Source organism: Hyperolius riggenbachi, chromosome 9, assembly GCF_040937935.1.
Source record: "Hyperolius riggenbachi isolate aHypRig1 chromosome 9, aHypRig1.pri, whole genome shotgun sequence".
Lineage (NCBI taxonomy): Eukaryota > Metazoa > Chordata > Amphibia > Anura > Hyperoliidae > Hyperolius > Hyperolius riggenbachi.
Genome location: NC_090654.1, coordinates 241,244,936 through 241,259,092, shown reverse-complemented (window position 1 = coordinate 241,259,092; position 14,157 = coordinate 241,244,936). Strand labels below are relative to the sequence as shown.

Genomic DNA, 14,157 nt, shown 5'->3' with positions numbered 1-14,157 from the left:
TTACATTGGTGTCACAATTCACAAAACCTGTAATCAAGAATAACTGCCGTTATGCACATGAAAAAACTTTGCCTCCCGGTAAAAGATATGCGCAATAAAGACACAGTATAGCCACACCTATATGTACATGTGGTAGATAACTAAGTTCGATTATGTGGAATCGACGCTGAATGATGAACGCCAGGAGACTACATGGAACAGAGTGTGTTCTTTTCCGTGAGGAAAAGGAACAACAGTCTTTGAGAATTGTATTCAGCTTGGGATCTATGTACAAGATTGGCAGACACTTCCTGATTACAGCAGTGACCTGATCATATTCTAGGCTGTAGGTGGTTACAAAGGAAACTTTATGTGGGTCACGAGCCCTCCTAAGAGAATCACACAATAGATTGGACCTTTCTCTCCGCTGTGTAATGCCAAGTGCCCTACGTAACTGCCACCTTTTGAATCCTATTTGTGTCAGTCTAGTTTCCACTCATTTTAGTTCTGAATTGAGATGAGCAGGGTCAGAGAAATTCCACTTGGCTCTGATCATTTCGCCAACCGGAATAGCTCTGAGAGTGTGGTCTGGCTGGCAACTGGAAGCCAAAAGCACTTTCCCCAGGCCAGGAAATTTTGGCTTCTGTAAAGAAAGTTGTTGGGACAGCAAGAATGCAAGCTGTGTTTTAGTCGAATATTCTGGAAAAATCGCAATGGAGGGGAAAAGGTCTATCAGATGTTACACATACAAGGCATGCAGTGAAGCATACAGTATGTAAAAAGTATGCTTCACATGCAAACACGCACACTGTCTGATAAAGCACAGCATGCCTTGCGTGATTGCACTGCAACATCAATGCGGCAATGTGAACATAAAATTACATTACAATCGCATTGCAGTTGCTATGCAGTTATATGGTCTGTTGCTGCCCAATGCGCAGCGTGTCGATGTGAAAAAACTCTTAAACTAGCGAGTGGAGGTTCAACAAAAATGCAACATTTTAAAATAAAAAAAAAACATTTTTTTTAAGTAAAACATTAAAAAGCATGAATGTTGAATTAATATTACATAGATTTATGGGCAGTATTTTTATTAACTAGTGCAACAAAAAAAGAGTCCAAAAAAACCTAAATGTTTAGTTAAGGTAACCTATTTAAGAGTAGTTCTTGAGGGCCGCTTACTTGTTGTTGGCTCACAGTGATCACGGGGCCAGGGACCAATGAAATCTGCCCCTGATTGGCTCACCGAGCTCTGCTGTCATACTGACAGCAGGGTAGTTGTGCTTTAGCGGCCGGAGCATGCAGTGGGGAAGGGAAAGATGAGGAAAGCTGCTTTTAGGTCTGGTGCACACCAGAGGAGTTTTTCTAATTGTTTTGAGTTTTTAAATCTGCTGCTAATGTTATCCTATGTGTCTGTGCACACTCAAGCAATGAGGTTTTGTAAAAAAAAAACCATAGCATTACATTGGGAAGAGCTTTTGAAACCTCTAAAAGCTCTTCCCAATGTAATGCTATGGGGTTTTTTACAAAACCTCATTGCTCCAGTGTGCACAGACACATAGGATAACATTAGCAGCAGATTTAAAAACTCAAAACGCTCAGAAAAACTCCTCTGGTGTGCACCAGGCCAAAGCCTGCCTCTTCCTGCAGCACAATATTCGTCTAACAAGACCAATAATTAGAAATGAGCTGGAGAGGGACAGCACAGCTTTTTCAACACGAGGTAAACAAAAGTTATACTTTTTAACGGAAGAGGTCAATTCATTTAAATTGCAATCAGAAAAAGGGCCACAACCCCTTTAAATCATATTTCACCAGTTTTAGTTTGGCCACAAAATGCTGAGTTTTTTTTTCCATTTGGAATATTTTACTAAATGTAAGCTTTAGAAAAAAAAACTTTTAGGAAAAAATATGAAGGGGGTGCTCTTGCTGAAATTTCTAGGTGCTAGGTTGCCATGCCGATACTCTGGTTTGAGTACCTTTCAAATAATCTATCTGAAAAATATACCGTATTTGTTGGCGTATAAGACGCACTTTTTCTCCCCAAAAAATAGGGGGAAAAAGTCCCTGCGTCTTATACGGCAAAGGCAGGGAATCCCCGACATATAAACGCCCACCGATACGGACCGCGACCCACCGCCACGTCGGGAATTCCCTGCCTGTGCGTGTAAACTGTGGCTGCAAGTGACGTGTGCCTGCAGGTGACACAGGAGGACACTTAGGGCAGACATGGGAAACAATGTTGGAGACATGAGGACACCATTTGAGGGATAACATGTACAAGACGCTCCTGGAATATGGACGCACCAGGTTTAGTATTTTTTTTTCTTTCTCTGGTGTTTGCCCTCTAAACCTGTCTAATATTCCGGAGCGTCTTATATGGCGCGAAATACGGTAGTTCAAATTCTGACTTTACTTTTGGCATATTAGTTCTTGGTAAGCCAGTGATTCAGGAGGTATTTCAGGACTGTAAAGGCAGCTAACAGACCATTGTATTTTTCACATTAAATGTGTTAGTATACTTTTGTGGAAGTATGGCTAAAATGTTTAAATTGAGGCACTGAATAATATTTCAGTATACTCACACTGCATTATGACTTATCTTCTGCATTTCATTTTTACATGTGACTTACACTGTTCAGATTAACAGACAGCACTTAAAAAAAAAATGTATGTGCCTTAGTGCCAATAAAAGTCACGCAGCTATAAGGAGTGGAAAGGCAAAAATTAACAAGTGAGTTGAAGGGAGACTTTTGAAGCAAGAGCTAAATTTAAGTAACATAGCCATCAAACTTTGTATTATTTGAAGCACGTAGTAACCATTTATCTAATGGACTAGATTTAATGCATCTTAAAGGGGGTTGTAACATCTAAATTGTTTTTACACAGTGATGTTAGCCCGTTATTTAGGTGCTGTTAGCTTTTGAAAATCACAGTAATCTGTAAAAAATGTAGTAAATTAACATTGAGCTGTGTAAAAAAAAAAAAAAAAAAGTGGGGGGCAGACGTGATGTCACTTTTAGCATCATGGAGGAAAGGTATAGATGAAAACCAGCAGAAATATTTTTTTTTCACTTCCATTTCTCCTAAATCTGACAGTGAACACACAAATCAGGTAGCTATGTAAGATAGTTAAGCTAAATTTCTTTTAATTTTTTTTAAGTTTCATCCCCCTTAAGAATGGAATTAAAATCAATAATTGTAATATATTGCATTATTGGTCCGGACACGCGGTTGACATTTTATGCACACTTACAAACTCCTTTGTTTAGCTTGGTTATAATGGAGGGTTGGAGATCTCCACTCGCCAGTATATAGGTTTCTCATTTAATATTCAGTTAACAATGTTTTCTGATTTCTCCAAGTCCTGGTACACCAGTGTAAGATTTCTTTTCTGCTTGTCTTTGCTTTTTTTTTTTCTTACAATGTTTTCAATGAGGCTCCCAACTGAATCTGAAAGAAACGGGAGATATGAGGGCTCAAGGTGAGGTAGAACATTTCTTTTTCTTTCTAACCACCACCCACAAGCATCCACTTAACCCTTCCATGAGAATGTTTGCATGAAGCTCTGTATAATGGCGTAAACCCAAAAGCTTGAATTTTCCTTTTTTATTTCTTCCCAAATGCATCTCTGCATGTTTTTATTGTTTAAATTGTCAGTTGTGTATGAAATTACTAAAGAACCCAGCTAATGCCAATTTGTGGACACCATGTTGTCTTGGAGGAGTACGAGAAACTCTACAATTAAGCTTTCCAATTATGGAGGCATTATGTTTATTTTGGTGGTCATGTATTACATTTTTAAGCCCCTGCACTTACCGGTACCTCCCTGGGGTGCAGTGCTGCAACTCTCTCTCTGTCCTCTGGGTGGTACTGTACCCCTACAGTGAGATCATCATCTGCCATCACGGCGATCTCACCTGAGGGATTCAGAGCCTCCGAAGACTGGGAGGAGGGCTGCCAGCATCTGTATCCCGGGGAGGTGAGTTGAAATGCCCACTGTGCTGCACTTTCCCTATACCTCCCGGCAGCTACCCAGAGTCAGGCTCAGGATTACTGCTCCAAGCTTCTTTTTTCCACCCCGAGCCTGACTTTTTGTTATTGCCAAGGAGGTTAATGTCTTCAGCATTTGTGAAGCACCATTCTTTGCGAGTGAAAATATAAATTAAAAATGTACTTATCAATGAATGGTGTTGGTAGTACATTTACATATGTACCTACTTGTAGCTACTCTGACTTCAAACGTTAATTACAGCAACTGTTGGGGCGGATGAGGGAGGATTAACTTACCCATGCTGCTGTCAGTTCCAAAGCGCCCCAATCGCACTGCATGTTGCACTCCAAGTCGCATTTCACATCACTACCATGCTCCCTCCTTCTGGGTTGGAGGAAGCATGGTCGTGACTGGAACATGACTTGGAACGCAACTGGAGTGCTTTGGAACAGACAGCATGGGTAAGTTAACCTCCCCACAGCTGCTGTAATTAACTTTTTAATTCTGAATAGCTACAAGTTGGTAGCTACTCGGAAGACCCTCCCTATTTTTATGTATGTCTGAATTCCCCATGTGTCTAAACATTCAGTTAAAGTGGAACTAAACTCAGAACTCTGCTCTAAAAGATTAGCACACACATTACCACAGCGTGAAAACTTTTATGGAAAAAAAATCTTCCTGATGCTGGGAATACACGGCTCTATAGATAATTTCCGACACGTCCAATCTCCCGCCCAATCGTTTCCGCGCTCGATTCCGCATTGAGGACAGTGGAAAAAGATACGAAAAACTAGCGCAAGATAAGAGAATCTCCTGCGGAATCAAGCAGGGAATCGATCGGGCGGAAGAAACGAGCGGCAAAATCGAGCCATGTATGCCCAGCATTACAGTTCATGAAAATTCTTAAAAAAGACTAAAACTTGTTTATGTAGGAGGAGAGAAGTGTGTTCACAGCTACTGGTAAGATAGTTTGATCTGGCTAAACAAATACTACAGCAACAGTGAATTTCTTAAAGTGGATCCAAGATAAACTTTTACTTATTGCATAATTGTGTTCCTTTCATATAGTTTATAGGGCATTCCTCAACCCAAATACTTTTTTTGTTTAGTTTATAGGGAATTAGAGTATTAAAACAAAACACGCCTCGCCCACAGCTTTTTAGAGTGCCTTGGCACTGTAGAAGGGGCTTATGGGAGCTTAGTCTGGGCAGGAGGAGGTTACTAGCCAGAGATTTCAGAGGCAGAGGGGTAGAGGAGAGGGGAATGAATTTACACACAGGCAAGCTGATAGCATCTCCAGCCCTCAGCCTGTGACAAACAGAACATGGCTGCCCTCATTGTATCACAGGAATAAATAATCATAAACTATTGAAGCTGTTTGCAGCTAGATTTGCTGTGTAAAAATCTAAAATTTAGATAAGTTTCTTGTTATAGTTTTTCATCTCGGTTCCACTTTAAGTAACTATATGTGTAATAAAGACTTCATTGTGTGCTGTGTACGAGTTTGGGTCCAATTAAACGGCAACATTTTTATCTTATCTTCTATTAATTGAATTGCTGCCAAGTTTGCCTATGTTAGTTTCTATTTTAGGCTAAGAGGCTCTTCAGCAGTGTTTCCTTGGAAAGCATATAGCTCAGTATGTTAAATGGCTAATATCTACTCAAAACTATCCCAAATGACCACTTCCTCGGAAGCAGCAGATAACAGGATTAGTAATTGGGGTGGAAGTTGCCATATTTATTACTTTTAAGCGATGCCAATTGGCTGGGAGTCCTGCTGATCTTTTTGGCTGCAGGAGTGTCTGAATCAGACACCTGAAACAAGCTTATGTGGCCATACTTTACTCAAAGCACCCTGAAGATCAGATTTGTTCTGGATCTGTGGCTGAAAGTGTTAGAGTGCATTCACACTTTGTGCATTGCGATGTGTTATAATCACTCAGCAACATGCTGCAATGGGCCTATTCACATTGTCATGTTGGGTCTGAAGTGCATTGGGCCTTCAACCATAATAGTGCAGGCTGAGCTGTGGGTTACTGGAGGCCGTGCACGTTATGCTTAGCCTGAGGCCAGGCTTAGTGTGTGCTGCATTCCCTGTAGCAGTAGGAACACATTACAACAGGGGGACGGTGACGCATGGTTATCAGTGTTGCGTCATGTACAGTGAAGCCTACAATCTATGAAAAGTATGCTTTACTGTTAATGTGTGCGATATGTAGACATGCGCACATTGCATACGTGGTGCATTGCAGTAAGTGGCCATTGCACTGCACCACTGTGAACCTAGCCTAAGATGCAAGATTATCAGGACAGCCAGGCAATAGGCATAATTTAAAAAAAAGAAAAAAGACACTACAGTGGCTCTTGAAGTCTGACAGATCCAGAGAAGTGCAGAGAGAAAGCACTCAAATTGTGAACTACAATAACTTTAATCGGCAATGCAAGAGATCATTGCACTTACTTTAGATTATGATTACAGAAATTAGAAGCATGTCTGTGACTTGGCCCATACGAAACGTCTACTGTGGAAGTGATAAACGCGTAGTGACGTCACTGGCATGCTAGCAACTGGGTGTCAGCCTGCTGCCCTCCTCCACCAGGGACCAGGATCGCTGCTGACCACAGCTACCTTTCCAGGCATCACCCTTGACGTGTCCTATGGGCCGAGTCCCAGACATGGTTTTTATTTCTGTAACCGAGTAGAAGTGCAATGGTCTCTTGCATTGCCTAATAAAGTTACTGTATTTCCGATTGATGCACTTTCTCTCCTCTTCTACGAACAAAAGGTAGCCCTTTAGCCGGTCCATGAGAGAGCTGCTAGAGATTGTGTTTTGGGCCGGATCTGCTTCTTTTAGCGCAAGATTGCACTTCACGTAGATCCAGAGAAGTTACTTTAAGGATTAATAGACTGTCTGGGAGAGCTGTCTTTTTAAGAATCGCACAAGGGGCAAAGTAGTAAAGAAAAAGATGTTAGAGGAACCATAATGATACAGTGGGGTGCAAATGTTTGGGCAATGTTGTTAATCATGATTTTTCTGCATAAATCGTTTGTTGTTATAAGTCAGTTAAATATATCATATAGGAGGCACGCACAGTGGTACTTGAGAAGTGAAATTAAGTTTATTGCATTTACAGAAAGTGTGCAATAATTGATAAAATAAAATTAGGCAGGTGCATAAATTTGGGCACTGTTGTCATTTTGATTCCAAAACCTTTAGAACTAATTAGTGGAACTCAAATTGGCTTGATAAGCTCAGTGACCCCTGACCTACATACACAGGTGAATCCAATTATACGAAAGAGTATTTAAGGGGTTCAATTGTAAGTTCCCCCCTCTTTTAATTTTTGCTGAAGGGTAGAAACATGGGGTTCTCAAAACCACTCTCAAGTGACCTGAAGACAAAGATTGTTTACCATCATTGATTAGGCGAAGGATACAGAAAGCTGTCTCAGATTTCAGCTGCCTTTTTCCACAGTTAGAAACATATTGAGGAAATGGAAGACCACCGGCTCAGTTCAAGTTAAGGCTCAAAGCGGCAAACCAAGAAAAATCTCGGCTAAATAGAAGCGACGAATGGTGAGAACAGTCAGTCAACCCACAGACCAGCACCAAAGACCTACAACAACATCTTTATGCAGATGGGAGTCCCTGTGCATAGTTTAACCATTCGGTGCACTTTACACAAGATGCTGTATGCAGAGGAAACCTTTTCTCCACCCACAGCACAAACAGAGCCGCTTGAGGTATGCTAAAGCACATTTGGACAAGCCAGCTTCATTCTGGAATAAGGTGCTGTAGACTGCTGAGACTAAAATTGAGTTATTTGGGCACAGTGGTGCTCGGATACCCCTTTTTAAAATCCGAATGAATTCGGATACCCAGATATCCGTATCCGAATCGGATATCTGAATCCGAACTTTTGGGTATCCGAGTAGAATCGGATATCCGAACCCAATATCCGGTCGGATTCGGATATCCGGATTGAAAACCGGAAGTGGCCTTTAAATTGCTTCCAAAACGGTATCTCCCTCTCGCCCTCTCTCTCTCTCCCCCTCTCTCTTTCTCCCTCTCTCTTTCTCTCCCCCCCCCCCCCCCCCCCCCCCCCTTTAAAAGGGATTTTTGGCATCTGCTCAGATATCTGAACTATCCATCCGCCTGGTTTTTAGATGGAAAATCCGAGTTTGCTCGGATAGTCTATTCGGATTTTAAAAAATATCCGAGTAGCTATTCAAAGTTCGGATAGTGGAAAAACTTTGGATTATCTGGGTAACTCTGATATCCGAAATCTTGCTGAGCAGCACTATTTGGGCATAACTAGGGGCGTTTAGGCATGGAGGAAAAACACAGCATTTCAAGAAAAATACCTGCTACCTACAGTAAAATGTGGTGTTTTCATCAAGCTGTGTGGCCAGTGCAGGGACTGGGAATCTTGTCAATGTTGAGGGACGCATGGATTTGCACTCAGTATCGACAGATTTTGGAGACCAATGTCCAAGAATAAGTGAAAAAGCTGAAGCGGCGCCGGGGCTGGATCTTAGTTTCAACAAGACAATGACCCAACTACTGCTCAAAATCCACCAAGGCATTCATGCAGAGGAACAAGTACAATGTTCTGGAATGGCCATCTCAGTCCCCAGACCTGAATATAATTGAAAATTTGTGGTGTGAGTTAGAGAGCTGTCCATGCTCGAAAGCCATCAAACCTGAATGAACTAGAGATGTTTTGTAAAAAGATATGGTCCAAAATACCTTCAAGCAGAATCCAGACTCTCATTGGAACCTACAGGAAGTGTTTAGAGGCTGTAATTTCTGCAAAAGTAGGATCTACTAAATATTGATTTCATTTCTTTTTTTGTGGTTCCCAAATGTATGCACTTGCCTAATTTTGTTTAAACAATTATTGCACACTTTCTGTAAATCCAATAAATTTAATTTCACTTCTCAAATATCACTGCATATGTCTCCTATTTGATATATTTAACTGACTTTTTTTAGCGTAAACGACCAACAATTTATACAGGAAAATCATGACGATTAACAACATTGCACAAACTTTCACATCCCACTGTATATAGTCAAACCTTATCCTGGTGTCTGCATCAGAAACTGTTTTTCATATCCATACAATAGGTATGTAACCCATCAAACCTAGTACCCCCTTTCACTATATGATGTGTAGCCTAAGCTGTGAGGTCATGTTGTCTTCTCCCCAAAGCATTCCGGAGGAAACAACGTGATGATCCTGCGCATGTCGGCTAGAATTTTTTTTGGGAGGGAGGGTGGATCTATGGGGCTCACATTGCCAGCCCTAAAAATACCGGTTCCTCTGATAAATTTAATGTAAATTGGGGTAAGAGAAGCTTTTACAAGGGACAAACATAGGCTAATTTACTGTATTTGTCAATGTATACAATGCCTTTCACTATCTAAAAGTTCCTCTTCAAATGCATTTTTGTAACCATGGAAGCTGAAGGATCTCTACAGTGGCTTCTTCCCCTTCAAATCAAATAATGTGCTGTCCAAATCCCTGGTGGACAATTTTCCTTATGTCTGAGGAGGAAGTGATGAAAAATCTCACCTGTGTGCAGACTGCTTAAATGCATTATTCTTGTTAAATTTTACCAACCAAAATTTTGTTTTTGACAAGCAATTCACAGCCTAAATCACTTCCTGAACTCCATGTTCTGCCCACAGTTCCACTATTGTGATAAGCACCTGCCTCCAGGAAACTATAAGGGATGTGAAGCTGCAAAGGAGTATAGAGAGTTTAACAGCCATTTACAAGGAGTATAAGTGGTTGACCCACCTCCAAAGGACCAGACCAATAAAAGGGTCAAAAAGGTTCCGGGTACTCATCACTAATATTTTTTGACCTTGTGTTGGTTGGATCCTTCCCACCTTTGTTTTGTTCTCCATTGGCCAATTGTGGGGTTGCTTTTTTTTTCATTCAAAATAATACACAAAAAATTACTCTTGGTTTCCTCTGTGTCATTTAGATCCCTACACCACTGGAGAGGTCAATTTTTTGGCTTCTTCCTATTGTAAATTGGCTTCCAGAACAAAATATACAGGTCTGCCCCTTCCCAAGTTTTTGGAGTCCTGCTAGTTATAGTTTGTCACTCAAGCTGTAGTGTAAAACGGAAAGACCTTTTAAAATTGAAAATAGATCCAGATCAAATTGCTTGCAACACAACTATAGAGCTATATAATAATGCTGTGGACACAATTGTCCAATTGGGCTAAACATACTATTTAAACCAAGGAAAGGAGCCCAATACCACAATAGAATAATGAAAGATGCTTGAAACCGTCTCAATGTATCAAACAATATTTATTAAGGGACTTATCCATACATCACAAGAATAATTAAAAACAATAATTAAAACCCCTGTCCTAATCCAAAGGTAATTGGAATTTAACGCAGCAGCAAAATAGAGTGGCAAGTGCTGTGCCTTAATGTGCAAAAGAGAAGGGATACAGCATAAATCTACAATATTGGATACAATGTGCAAATGTGCAAAAAAGGTACAAAAAAACGCACACAACTTGATTCATCAAAATTTGATTATAACAAACAAAACTGGTAAAAAATTGAAAAAATATATATAAATAATTGCAAAGTGTCACTGGACGATCCACAATTCCAATAAGTTATTTAATTAATAATCCCAACACATGAGTGCTAAGTGAAATATAAAGTGCAAAGTGTTTTTAATTATTCTTGTGATGTATGGATAAGTCCCTTAATAAATATTGTTTGATACATTGAGACGGTTTCAAGCATCTTTCATTATTCTATTGTGGTATTGGGCTCCTTTCCTTGGTTTAACCAGATCAAATTGCATCTTTCACTTGTCTCCTATCACACCATGAAATATGATCCTCTGTGTTGCTGTATGTGGTTGTCTCCTTTAATTAAGGGAACCTGACGGGATATTCAAATACAGCCACAAACAAATTTTCCTGCCATATGCTGCATTGCAATGCATTGATACTGGCCTTCAAACAAACTGGCAGACGTTAGACCTTCCAAAAATGTGTTGGAATAAATATTATATGCCTCTGAGTCTAAAATGGCAGGTAACATAGAAAAGACTATATAAATAGTAGCAAATACTATCAATCTAAACAAATAATTCTTCATACATATTGGGATATTTCTAGCACAGCTATATAGGTTATGACCTCTGGACATTTTTGTCCCTCCGTTGTGGCCATGCTCAGTGTTTTTAAGTCTTTCCTCTCCACTGATGAGACTCCGGGGCTACTTCGGTGTCCGCCATCATTGCGTGTGCCAGTTCCATGTTATGCAAGCACGTGACTTGACCACATGCGCCAAGTTCCATTGTACTGGCACCCTTGGTTATGCCAAACAGGACGAGTCCAGGAGTCATGCCGCTGAGGTGAGATTTTAAAACACTGGGCACAGAGGGCATGGGGAAGGGGACACACGACACTTTACACTTACGGCGAGCACCCCAGCATGCAGCGTCAGGATAATACCGAATAGATGTCATGCTGAAATCTATTGGCGGGCAGTGTGTGTGTGCAGGCAATAGATTCCTCTCCGACCATTAGATAGAACCCTCCCTGATCGAATCTGATCAATCTAGCCCTACATCATATATGGCAATAGCCATCATAGCTTGGCAAAGCTGATCCTATGATAACCTGTCCATCGTCTGATTACTCAAAGCGTTTCTAGGCGATCCTGTGGAGTGTGATGTCACTTCAATTTAAAGGGTATAAGAACTTAAAATGCAGGGCAGCATGGAGATGCTTCTTAGAGTCAGTAATAATCCATGCAATGTCCTTGCATCCAAGTAATGTAAGTGACCTGAAAATGCCCCACTCCTTAGTTTTGCTGTGACATTTATGCTTAAAGGGAACCTAAACTGAGAGGGTTATGGATGTTTCCTTTTAATCAATACCAGTTGCCTGGCAGCCCTGATCCCTTTGGCTGTAGTAGCTGAATCACACACCTGAAACAAGCATGCAGCTAATACAGTCTGACTTCAGTAAGAGCACCTGATCTGCATGCTTGTTCAGGGGCTGTGGCTGGAAGTATTGGTGACACAGGATCAGCAGGAGAGTCAGGCTACTGGTATTACTTTACCAGTTTGCCTTCTCAGTTTAGGTTCCCTTTAAGAATATGAAGGGAGAAGAGAAAATGTGTGTGGCTCTGTATGGGCAGTAAATAAAAAATCCCTAACCAACATCCAAGCTGCCTCCTTTTGGCACAGATCCACAGTTGCCCATCTGGCCCCGATTGTACAGCCAGTGTCATGGGACATATGTTAGACTTGATTAGACTGCTTGCTAGAACTGTTGAATTTTATAATTCCTATGTGATTTGGTTTATGGCCACAATCATTTTTAGTATGTTCAATGAGAGAGCATCCTAAAAGAAACATGAACTCCAATATGAACTCCCTTGAACGGACATCTTGGTTATCAGTTATGGAGGTACTTCCCAGCTCATTGCTGTGAGCAAGTATTAGTACAGAGAGCATATGCCATTGCAAATGTGTTTTTCACTGTAGTGTTCAAGAGTGATGAAGAAGCAGTTCCAATGTTTTGCCCACCTACTTATGACAACACAGTTGTCCATCAGGAACCTCTGAAATAGTTGTAATTGTATCTCTAAAGACTGATTCATGTCCTCAGACCATTTCATAACTGGCATCAGTAATTTTTGTATTGAGTGACCATTCTCATAATGTCCAAGTAGCGGTACAGCACAAACTGTCCAGTACGTCACATGGATTTGTTGTATCTTGATTCACCTTGACATGACAGATTACAACAGCGAAACTTCTTTTTTTCTTCTAGTCGTAATGTGTCAGGGGACCAGAAAGATGAGAACAAAGAATCCAAACCCCGGTCGCTGCGTTTTACGTGGAGCATGAAAACCACCAGTTCCATGGATCCCAATGACATGATGCGCGAGATACGCAAGGTTCTAGACGCCAACAACTGCGACTATGAGCAGCGAGAGCGCTTCTTACTCTTCTGCGTCCATGGAGACGGCCACGCCGAAAATCTCGTCCAGTGGGAGATGGAAGTGTGCAAGCTGCCAAGACTCTCTCTGAACGGTGTCCGCTTCAAGCGGATATCGGGAACCTCCATAGCTTTCAAAAACATTGCTTCCAAAATTGCCAATGAGTTGAAACTGTAAAAAAAAAAAAAAAGACAAAACTAAAGGCAGGAAGGCGAACAATCAGCATTGTAAAATACGTAGCAATTTGAGGTGTTTTTTCCTGAGAACACTGGTTTAATGTATAGAATTATTTAGGCAATAATTCCTGCATCTCCTGAAACTACGATATAACAAAATGGAACAAGCTGCTGGAATGGGAGGGAGAGTTGGACTTTTCTTTTTTTTATATATAAATATATATATAAGTGCACTACAGCATTAAAAGTTGCCTACTATGTAAATTATTTACTTTTTGGCTTTTTTCCTGTGCTCTGTTCATGGCAATGATATGTTATCCACCTAATATATTTCCTTATTGATATCCATCCTGTATGTGTGCGCAAGTATGGGTGTCCTACTTGCATTGAGCACATAGTATTGTGTTAAAAAGAGGCTGTTATTAAACGGTCAAATTGTACCACCACCACCCCCCACCCCTCCCCACCTTCTTCCCCCAATTCCCTTTCTGTTTTGTTTTTTTTGTTTGTTTTTTTTAATCACGCAATGTTTCAGAAAGAAAACCGGTTATTTTATTTTTTTTCCCCTTTTGTTACAACAATTTTTTTAGACTAAGTGTTAATTTTCACATGTTCTTTCATGACAGTATTTTCCTTGTCTGAATTGAGACGGTAAAAAAAAAAATTAGTGACCTAAGGTATGAGATTTGTAACTGAATAGGAGTGAGATGGCCAGCAATTAAATGGTGTCCCTGCTGAAGAAGACTCCTCAGTGTCATTTGTGTTTTTTTTTTTTGTTTTGTTTTTTGTTTCAATCTACCTAGGGATAATGTAAAAAATTGTAGTTTGGAGAACTTTTTTACAGGGTTTGGTCTTAGAAACCCACAGTGCTCAACAAAAGTTATAGCTTCCTACCACAAGGTAAGTTCATGGACCTCTAATTTGATCTGGTTAATGGCACGAAAAACCTAGAACAACTTCACCACCAGTAATGGATCTCGTATTGTTGGGCCTTCACGTTCTGAAA

The 14,157-nt window shown here is 40.6% G+C and overlaps 1 protein-coding gene across 10 annotated transcripts in view; it reads left to right on the top strand.

The window, feature by feature from the left end:
• The window catches only part of MARK3 (microtubule affinity regulating kinase 3), a 158,052-nt gene extending 144,157 nt beyond the window's left edge, over positions 1 to 13,895 (top strand). For 4 of the 10 annotated variants that reach the window (XM_068254216.1, XM_068254215.1, XM_068254219.1 and 1 more), the window contains 2 exons: positions 3,419 to 3,463; positions 12,807 to 13,895. In XM_068254216.1, the coding sequence (XP_068110317.1) occupies positions 3,419 to 3,463; positions 12,807 to 13,152 (391 nt within the window). In that variant the 3' untranslated portion in view covers positions 13,153 to 13,895. Of the gene's footprint in view, positions 1 to 3,418; positions 3,464 to 12,806 lie in introns of those variants that run through there. The other 6 variants (XM_068254218.1, XM_068254217.1, XM_068254221.1 and 3 more) reach the window with 3 other exon arrangements.
• The last annotated feature ends 262 nt before the right edge of the window (positions 13,896 to 14,157 follow it).